General features: G+C 56.5%; 2 protein-coding genes across 2 annotated transcripts; one reads left to right on the forward strand and one right to left on the reverse strand.

Moving 5' to 3' along the window:
• The first annotated feature begins 1,275 nt into the window (after positions 1-1,275).
• Positions 1,276-1,772, forward strand: GNG14 (G protein subunit gamma 14). The gene is given in 2 exon segments (XM_004060091.3): positions 1,276-1,549; positions 1,552-1,772. Coding segments are annotated over 2 exon segments (318 nt in total). The 5' UTR covers positions 1,276-1,347; the 3' UTR covers positions 1,668-1,772.
• Positions 1,773-2,214: 442 nt separating this feature from the next.
• FBXW9 (F-box and WD repeat domain containing 9) lies at positions 2,215-9,962 on the reverse strand. The gene is made up of 10 exons (XM_004060081.5): positions 9,460-9,962; positions 8,093-8,232; positions 7,887-8,015; positions 4,647-4,759; positions 4,471-4,562; positions 3,263-3,411; positions 3,062-3,175; positions 2,840-2,929; positions 2,671-2,736; positions 2,215-2,589 (listed from the first exon to the last, which is right to left on the reverse strand). Exons 1-10 carry the CDS (start codon positions 9,866-9,868, stop codon positions 2,515-2,517), a joined length of 1,377 nt encoding a protein of 458 aa, XP_004060129.1. The 5' UTR covers positions 9,869-9,962; the 3' UTR covers positions 2,215-2,514.
• Positions 9,963-9,966: the final 4 nt, after the last annotated feature.

A 9,966-nucleotide genomic window follows, 5' to 3' on the forward strand; every position in this document is an offset into this window, starting at 1 on the left:
GGCTCACGCCTATAATTCTAGCTAATCAGGAGGCTGAGTTGAGAGGATCACTTGAGCCCAGGAGTTTGAAGTTACAGTGAGCTATGATTGTACCATTGCACTCCAGCCTGGACAACAGAGCAAGAACCTGGGCTTAAAAAAAGAAAAGAAGGCCAGGCACGATGGCTCACACCTGTAATCCCAGCACTTTGGGAGGCCGAAGCAGGTGGATCACTTGAGGTCAGGAGTTCGAGACCAGCCTGGCCAACATGGTGAAACCCCTTCTCTACTAAAAATACAAAAATTAGCCAGGTGTGGCCGGGCGCAGTGGCTCGTGCCTGTAATCCCAGCACTTTGGGAGGCCGAGGCAAGTGGATCACCTGAGATCGGGAGTTCAAGACCAGCCTGACCAACATGGTGAAACCTCATCTCTACTAAAAATACAAAAAATTAGCCGAGCATGGTGGCACATGCCTGTAATCCCAGCTACGAGAGGCTGAGGCAGGAGAATCGCTTGAACCCAGAAGGCGGAGGTTGCAGTGAGCCGAAATCGCGCCATTGCACTCTAGCCTGGGCAACAAGAGCGAAATACCATCTCAAAAAAAAAAAAAAAATTAGCCAGGTGTGGTGGCATATGCCTGTAATCCCAGCTACTCAGGAGGCTGAGGCAGGAGAATCACTTGAGCCTGGGAGGTGGAGGTTGAAAGTGAGCTGAGATCGCACCACTGCACTCCAACATGGGTGATAGAGCAAGACTCTCTCTCTCAAAAAAAAAAAAAAAAAGAAGGCATTGGAGATTTGGGACTGAGCAGTGGCGACAGGAGGAGAGGCAAGGCTGCATGCTGGAGATGGCAGAGGCTGACAAAGCAGATGTGTTGGGAACAGTTAGCAGGAGATCCAGCAGGTCAGGGGGAGGCCAGGGCCTCCTCACTCCCCCAGCCAAGGCACCTAGCCCACAGGGACCCAGGTGACACATGACACCAGAGGAGCCACAGGGCCTCCTGGGGCAGGGACCCCCTCAGCCGAGGCAGCTGCTGCTGCTGCAGCTGGTGACATTTCACTCCATGAGAGTCCTGGCTTCAAAGTCTTTGCAGGGGTAGCAGAGGGAGAAAAGGGGGTTGAAGAGGACAGGCTGGGTTGGGGAGGGAGCCACAGCAGGGTGGCCACCAGAGGACCAGGCAGCCAGAGGTGACTTGGGCCGGAGCCCTTAGCCGAGGTGTGTGGGCCTGATGGGTCCAGGAGCAGCCACCCTCATCCTGCAGCCCCCAAGGAACATAGAAGGAGGTGTGGGAACCCTCGGGCAGCCCTAGGCTCCCCCTAGGGGACTGAGGTTCGGCCTGCTGCCCACGGCCTGCCCACTTTACCCAGATGTCCAGCAAGGTGGCCATCAACAGTGACACTGGGCAGGCCCTCTGGGCAGTGGAGCAGCTCCAGATGGAGGCAGGCATTGACCAAGTGAAGGTGAGGGTCGGGGCCAGTGCAGGAGGCGGGAAGAGGTGGGAACACATGGGCCAGGGGACAGGTGCATGCCTGGGTCTGGTCTCGCTGAACCAGTTGGTCTGCAGGTGTCCAAGATGGCCACCGATCTGCTGAAGTTCTGCACGGAGCAGGCCAAGAATGACCCCTTCCTTGTGGGCATCCCGGCCGCCACCAACTCCTTCAAGAAGAAGCCCTATGCCATCCTATGAACCCAGGACAATGCCATCCTGTGGCCTGGGCAAACCAGGGGGCCTCAATAAACATGAAGTGAATACTTCTCAGGGCATGGCTGAGCCGGGCTGAGATGGGAGACCAGAGGGACTTTGGGCTTGCAGGGGCCAGGTGCATACCTGGCCCAGCCTCCCTCCCTGCCTGCCCCCGGGGTCACAGCCACAGCAGCACACACACACCGTGGAGCCCCGGACGGAGAGCACACCATCCCTCTTGCCCTCGCCAGCACCCGTGGGATAGCCTGAGCAGGTACCCTTTCCCACCGTGCAGACAAATGGCCAGGATTTGAGTCATAATCTATACACCACACGCGTCACACATCACACACACACGTGACATCATAGACACAGATGCCCACGATCCTCAGGACTCTCCCTCTTCAAACAAATGCACAGCAACAGCTGACATGCACCCCCAGCCCAGACTTGCTATCTCTCCCAGTCACTCCCATGCAGGCCTGCAGCCCCACAGCCCCAAGCAGGCACAGGCAGAACCCCAGCAGGCAAACCACACTCACACTCCAGGCCCAAGCACCAACATGTCAGGTTTATTTCTCCTTCGCTCTCACCTGAGAGCGGGGCATCCAAATCATAACAAAACCAGGGCCCAAGAGTGGGAAGCGGCCCCCTGGGTGGGCCTGAACCCCAATTTCACCCTTCCCCCGGGCATAGGGCCCAGGCCAGGACGCTCACCCGAATGTGGCTGGGACTCCTTGTGCCCTAGGCCCACGGGGCGGAGGCAGCACCAACATTGGGGATGGTCCCCCAAGAACAGAGGAGGAAGCCCAGCCTCCGGCAGGCAGTATCCACATCCACGTCCACCTGCTCAGGCCTGCAGCCTCCAGACCTCTAGCGACAGGTCTCCAGAGCCGGCCACCACCAGGTTGCCCTCAGCACAGACCTGGGAAGGGGGAGGAACATGAGGAGTCAGGGACGATGGTGCTCTGGCCAGCTGGGCAGGGCACATGGGGCAGGACCTTACCCTATTGAGCCCATTGTCATGCCTTCGGGTGCAAATGGTCCTTGGTGGGTCTGTGGGCACGTGCACCTAGTGAGGGGCAATGGGCGAGGTCAAGAGGTGTGCCCCTGGCTGATGGAGGTAGGGGAGGGGCAGGGACTGTCCTGGGGTGGGGGCTGGGCAGGAGCCTCACCCGGATGGTCTTGTCAGTGGATGTGGTGTACAAGGCTCCCACTGAGTACTGGATCCCAGTGATGGGAAAGCTGTGGCCCACATCAAAGGACTGCAGGAGGAGGATCAGGCAACACTCAGTTGAGGCTCTCCCAAGGCCCGCCCTCCCCCAGACCACCAGGGGCTCAGGGGTAGGAAGGAAGCCCGGGGGGAGGGACAGTCAGGGGCAGGAGCTCCAGCAGACCCGGATAAGCTGGAAGCAGCCGTTGCGGTTGGCGAAGACGTGCAGCAGGCCCTGGTTGTCACCAGCCCAGAGCTGGGGTTCCTGGTAGGACATGCAGAGCAGGTAGGAGTCCAGCTACGAGAGGGACAAGGGACGGGACAGCTCAGGCCGGGCTGGGCCTGCAACAGTCCCCATCCCTCCAGGCCCCTGGGGAGGGCCCACCTGCAGACGCTGCAGGACGCTGTTGGCTCGGCGGTCCACCACCACCAGGGTGTGGTCCTCGCTGCCTGAGATGATGTGCCGGTCATCCGCCAGCAGGGTCAGCACGGGTCTGGAGTGTAGTTGCTGGTGCTTCAACAGGGCTGGGCCGGCTTCGTGGGTGATGGGCCGGCGAGGAGGGATATCAGAGCCCCTCGAAGGCCCCCCCCCCAGCCCACGGGAGCATCCCGGGTCTCCATCCTGTCTGGCAAAACCCTCGATCTGCTCATTCCCCCACCCCACAGAGTGACCCATCTCTCCTCTCCCGCCTTAGGTAAATCCAGGCTTCCACAGGGGCCCCAGGCCTCTGCCCATCCCCGTCCACATCCCATATCCCTCCTCCGATCCCATCTACTGTTCTTAACACAGAGCTGACCAAGGTGGTCTCAGTCTTGCATCCACCCTCAGGTTGGCCTGGAACATGCCTCTATCCCGCAGCCCCGCTCCAGCTCTGCCTGGACAAGGTACACTGGCCCTTCAATTAACAAAAGTAGAATGAATAAATAGGCCAGGCACAGTGGCTCACACCTGTAATCTCAGAACTTTGGGAGGCTGATACAGGCAGATCATCTGAGCCCAGGAGTTCAAGATCACCTTGGGCAACATGGCAAGACCCCGTTCTCCATTTAAAAAAAAGAAAAATGGCCGGGCGCGGTGGCTCACATCTGTAATCCCTGCACTTTGGGAAGCTGAGGTGGGTGGATCACCTGAGGTCAGGAGTTCATGACCAGCCTGGCCAACATGGTGAAACCTCATCTCTACTGCCTCAGCCTCTGGAGTAGCTGGGACTACAGGTAGGTGCCACCACATCCAGCATAAAAAAACGTAGTTAATCCACCACTGTTCCTATTATCATCTTCCCGCATTAACCCCATGGGGCTGCTGTGGTATTATTATCTGGATTTCACAGATGGGGAAACCGAGGTTCAAGCTTGTCTGGAGGTCACACAGCTAGGAAGTGGGACAGCCAGGACTCTAACCCGCCCCCAGGGCTGCCCAAGCTTCACCTTCACCCGCTGCCCAAGTTGCCTGTATTGTACCAGCACAGCATGGCCACTCTGAGTGGTGAGTATTTGGTTAAGTGACTATGACCCCAGCCAGGCTGTGAAGCCCCAGTGTCTCCTTCCCTAACATGACATCTCCCACCCTGGGCCCCAGGACTCTTGGCCCACCTCTGGGGTCGTAGATGGTCACCTTCTTGTCATAGGTGCCAGTCACCAGGATGTCAGGCAGGTAGGAGAGGCACAGCACGGCTGAGCTGGCCCTAGGGACACACAGACCACAGGGCTTTGGCTGTGGCCAGACAGGATCCTATCCCCGCAGGCCCCCTGCCCAGGCCCCCACACACTTTATCTCGCCGAACTGCTGCCCATCCGCTGCCATGTCCCAGAGCTTCACTGTGCTGTCCCAGGAGCCGGAGCACACGCGGTGGTCCTGCGCTGCCAGTGACCACACCCAGCCCTGCAGGACAGGAGCAGCAGTCACACACCTGCCACAGCCCATGGGGGTCCCAGACTGGGATCATTCTGTTTTTGCAGGTAAGGCTCAGAGAGGTCAAGAGACTCACCCAAAGCCACACAGCTCTTCCTCCCCAGTGCCCACGGTGATAGATGCTGCCGCAAGTACAACACCCAACTCTGGCTCCAGGTGATCGCCCCCATTGCACAGATGAACCCAGAGCAAGTTCAAGTTGAGTACAGATTAAAGTTTGTGTCCATGGGTCAGCCTGACTTCAGAGTCCAGGAAAGGCACACCCCACCCAGAAACTTTTTTTTTTTGGAGACGGAGTTTCACTTTTGTCATCCAGGCTGGAGTGCAGTGGCTTGATCTTGGCTCACTGCAACCTCGGCCTCCCGTGTTCAAGTGATTCTCCTGCCTCAGCCTCTCTAGTAGCTGGGATTACACGCTTGTGCCACCACGCCCCGCTAATTTTTGTATTACTAGTAGAGACGGGGTTTCACCATGTTGGCCACGCTGGTCTCAAACTCCTGACCTTAGGTGATCCGCCCGCTTCAGCCTCCCAAAGTGCTGGGATTACAGGCGTGTGCCACTGTGCCTGGCCCAGGAACTGTTTTTTTTTTTTGAGACAAGGTCTTGCTGTGTCACCCAGGCATGAATGCAGTGGTGCGATCATGGCTTACTGCAGCCTCCACATCCCAGGCTCAAGCAATCCTTGTACCACAGCTTCCCAAAGAGCTGGGACTACAGGTGCATGCCACTACACTCTGCTAATTTTTTTTTTTTTTTTTTTTTGAGATGGAGTTTTGCTCCTGTTGCCCAGGCTGGAGTGCAATGATACGATCTCGGCTCACCACAACCTCCGCCTCCCGAGTTCAGCCAATTCTCCTGCCTCAGCCTCCCTAGTAGCTGGGATTACAGGCATGTGCCACCGCACCCAGCTAATTTTGTATTTTTAGTAGAGCCGGGGTTTCTCCATGTTGGTCAGGCTGGTCTCGAACTCCTGACCTCAGGTGATCCGCCTGCCTTAGCCTCCCAAAGTGCTGGGATTACAGGCGTGAGCCACTGCATCCGGTCTTTTTTTTTGTTTTTTTTTTTTTGAGACATAGTATCGCTCTGTCGCCCAGGCTGGAGTGCAGTGGCGTGATCTCGGCTCACTGCAAGCTCCGCCTCCCGGGTTCACGCCATTCTCCTGCCTCGGCCTCCCGAGTAGCTGGGACTACAGGTGCCCACGCACCACGCCCGGCTAATTATTTGGTATTTTCTGTAGAGTCAGGGTCTCCCATGTTGCCCAGGCTGGTCTCGAACTCCTGGGTTCAAGCAGTCCTCCTGCCTCGGCCTCCCAAAGTGTTAGGATTACAGGCCTGAGCAACTAACTGCACCCTGGCCCAATAACATTTCTAAGTCAAGTTCTGCAGAGACTCAGCACCAGTGGTGGTTTGAAGCCACATGACAAGTGATTAAGAGTGTGGCCTCTACTTTGTGATCTGGCAAACCATATCACCTCCCTCAGTTCATTCATCAGCAAATTGGGCAGAAAACATCCCTTGCCTCAGGAGCTAATATGCACAGGGTGCTGAATGCTGACTTATTGCCCACCAATCCCGCTGAGGAGGGCACTATCGTGTATCTCATTTTACAAATGGGGAAACTGGGCCCCAGAGAAGTTGAGTTTCTCACTCAAGGTCACACAGCCAGGAAGCAGCACAGTGAGAATTTGAACCCAGCATCCTGGCCCCAAGCCCAAGCTCTCAGCTACCGGCCTGACCACCTTAGCGACTGGTGGAGATGCTCCTCCACAGCTACCTCTCACGAGATGACAGTCATGCTCAGAGTTGGCTGATCTCCAAGGATAGTCTCATAACTGCTTTACACTGGGCCTCTCAAGGTGTACCTGACATCTATTGAGCACCTACTGTGTGTCAAAGCCTGAGCTTGGCTGGGCACCGTGGCTCATGCCTGTAATCCTAGCATTTTGGGAGGCTGTGGCAGGCAGATCACTTGAGGCCAGGAGTTTGAGACCAGCCTGGCCAACATGGCAAAACCTCGTCTCTACTAAAGAAAAAAAAAAAAAAAAAAAAAAAAAAAAAAAAAAATATATATATATATATATATATATATATACACACACACACAAAAAAGAAATTAGCTGGGCATGGTGGCACGTGCCTATAATTCCAGCTACTCAGGAGGCAAGGTTGCAGCGAGCTGAGATTGTGCCACTGCACTATAGCCTGAGCAACAGAGTGAGATTCCATTAAAAAAAAAAAAATTAGCTGGGCATGGTGGCAGGCACCTGTAATCCCAGTTACTTGGGAGGCTGAGACAGGAGAATCACTTGAATCCCGGAGGCAGAGGTTGCAGTGGGCCAAGATCATGCCATTGCATTCCAGCCTGGATGACAGAGCGAGACTCTGTCTCAATAAAAATATAAATAAATAAAGACCAGGTGACTCATGCCTGTAATCCCAGCACTTTGGGAGGCTGAGGCGGGCAGACCACGAGGTCTGGAGATCGAGACCATCCTGACCAACATGGTGAAACCCTGTCTCTACTAAAAATAAAAAAATTAGCTGGGCATGGTGGTCCTAGCTACTCAGGAGGCTGAGGCAGAAGAATTGCTTAAACCTGGGAGGCGGAGGTTGCAGTGAGCCGAGATTGCACCACTACACTCCAGCCTAGCAACAGAGTGAGACTCCATCTCAAAAAAAAAAAAAAAAAAATTAGACAGGTGTGGTGGCATGCAGCTGTAGTCCCAGCTACTCAGGAGGCTGAGGCAGGAGAACCGCTTGAACCCGGGAAGCGGAGGTTGCAGTGAGCTGAGATCATGCCACTGCACTCCAGCCTGGGTGACAGAACGAGACTCCGTCTCAAAAAAAAAAAAAAAAAAAAAGCCTGAGCTTAATGCATGTCCACATTAATGCATAATGCATCTCCTTCATCCTCATCCTAATCACCCACTGGACAGAAGTAGAAACTGAGGCACAGAGAAGTCACACATCTCACTCAAAGTCACACCAAGGTTAGAAAAGTCAGATTCAAATCTATGCGGTCCTGTACCAAAACCTGGGGCCTTAACCAAGATGCCCTACTCAGGCCTCACACCTCCTATCCCCACCTGACCCCTCACCTCATGGGTACTATTTCGCTTAGTGCCTAAGGTCTTGACCAGAACCTGGCTGGACTCCGTCCCCAGCTGCCGCAGGTCCCACAAGTTGACGTTGCGATCTCGGGAGCCCGACAGACAGAGTGACCCACCCTGGAAAGGGAGCAAGGTGATGTTGTCAGGGCCACCCTGGCCCACCCCTGCCTGGCCCCCCACAGACCCCGTCTCACCTGGAGCAGCAGCACTGAGTCAACGGAAGCCACGTGGCCGTCGGCCAGGCAGAAGTATTCGACCCAGCGCCCATCCTCTGCCCAGCGGGACAGGTGCTGCTCCAGCGCAATGCAGGCTGCCGGCCAGTCAAAGTTCTTCTCTGTGGGTTACCACGAGTAGGGTGCCCAGTAGGCAGGGACCCTAGCACCCACGCCAGCTGGCCAAGCCCAACCCTGGCTTCCAGAGAGCCCACACTACACCAGACTTGGACAGAAACCCATGGAGATCCCTACTCCCACCCCAAGCCGACCCAGGCTGTGGTCTTGGGACCACCTGCCTGCCCATTTCCCAGGCAGGTCTAGGACTACTCACTCCAATTTCCAGAAATCGGGAACTGGGGTCTCAGAATTACCTCTCCAGGCGCCATCCCCCAACCCAAACTCAGGGCAGAGCAGTCTCAGGATATTGAGGTCTGACCTCAGGCTCGGCATAGAAGCTGGGACCTCATGACTAACCCTTCCTGCCTCAGCCATCTGAACCAGACCAAGGGGGCTGTTTCTCAAACAGTATCTGGAAACCGGGGAGCCTTGTCAAGATGCAGAATGCAAGCCCCAGATGCAGATTCTGTGATATGGACGGGGTCCAAGCATCTATGTTTATTAAGCTGTTTGGGAGAGTCTGACCTGGGGGTTGGATGGCAACACCTTGAAAATCACTGATCCCGGAGTGATCCTGATTCCTCTCTAAGCAGAATCAAAGCTTTCAGGTTAAGGGTATCAAACACCCAAGCTGTAATACATCTTGGCTTAAGGGCCTGAGGATCCAGCTGTATCAGGATCAACAATATCGATTCAAAGGTCCCAAGCTGTCTTCCCTCAGGAACCAATCAACTCAGGGCCAAGAGCCACTGTCTCACCCCTAACTGGGTCAAGGCTCTAGGGCTCAGGAGTTTTGACATCAGCAGGTGCTGTCTCAACTTCTAAGCTGGACTCAGAACCTGAGGATCCTTGGGCTCACTTTGAGCCCCAGCATAAACTCCAGAGCCTAAGACTTCAAGTCCCTGTGTCAATCCCCAGTCAGGGGTCAGTGGCTTAGTACCACAAGACCCCAAGACTGAGGATATTTGGATCCTGAGTCGTCCAGGAACCACAGCCCCATGTTAGGGTTTCACAGCCTCAGGACCCCAAGTGCCTGACTGCCTCGTGGTCCACCCAGAGGTCCTCAGGGGCTTCGGCACCACCAGTAACTACCTTAGCCTCCAGCCTGAGCCAGGACAGCCACGAAGCCTGCACCAGAGGCTGCATCCGGAACACCCCATGTACCTCTTCCCCGCCCCAAGCCTGACCTGGGCGGGCGCCCCCGGCCCCCGGCCCCCGGCCCCGCGCACCTTCCACCACTGGGTAGGGCGCGCGTACGCGGCGTAGCGCGCGTAGCCTCCAGGTGACATGGTCAGACACGAGGTCGCGCAGCGCGTGGCACACCCGCGACAGGACGTGGAGCACGAGGCGGGCGTCCAGGTAGGAGCAGATCTCGAGCAGCAGCTCCGGGGGAAGGCTCAGAAGGCCCGGCTCACTTACGGCCGAAACCTTGGACGCGGCCCGAGGCTCCGAAGCGCTCGGGGACGCGGCGGGTGTGGATAGCTGCGAGGGGCGCGAGAACGCCAGCCCGGATTTTGGCGGACTGAGAACGCGGGCCACGTAGGCCTTCGCCTGTGCGTCTGGGTCTGTCTCTGACTCTGGGTCCGAGTCATCGTCCCAAGTGCGGGAATCATCGCACCGCCCTAGGGGAAGCTCCATTGCGACCGGGTGGGCGCTGCCGGCCTCGCGTCTTGTCTCCTAGGCAGCACGAGGGCACTTCCGGCGCTGTCTGATGACGTTTCTGCGCCCACCGGAAG

This window comes from Gorilla gorilla, chromosome 20 (genome assembly GCF_029281585.2).
Source record: "Gorilla gorilla gorilla isolate KB3781 chromosome 20, NHGRI_mGorGor1-v2.1_pri, whole genome shotgun sequence".
Taxonomy (NCBI): domain Eukaryota; kingdom Metazoa; phylum Chordata; class Mammalia; order Primates; family Hominidae; genus Gorilla; species Gorilla gorilla.

Excerpts from the sequence above, each read along its gene's own strand:
- FBXW9 (XM_004060081.5), bottom strand. The coding sequence starts at position 9,868 with ATGGAGCTTCCCCTAGGGCGGTGCGATGATTCCCGCACTTGGGACGAT. Across the intron at positions 4,563-4,646 it reads CAGCAGTTCGGCGAGATAAA|GGCCAGCTCAGCCGTGCTGT; the intron begins GTGTGTGGGGGC and ends GTGTGTCCCTAG. Across the intron at positions 2,737-2,839 it reads CCACTGACAAGACCATCCGG|GTGCACGTGCCCACAGACCC; the intron begins GTGAGGCTCCTG and ends GCCCCTCACTAG.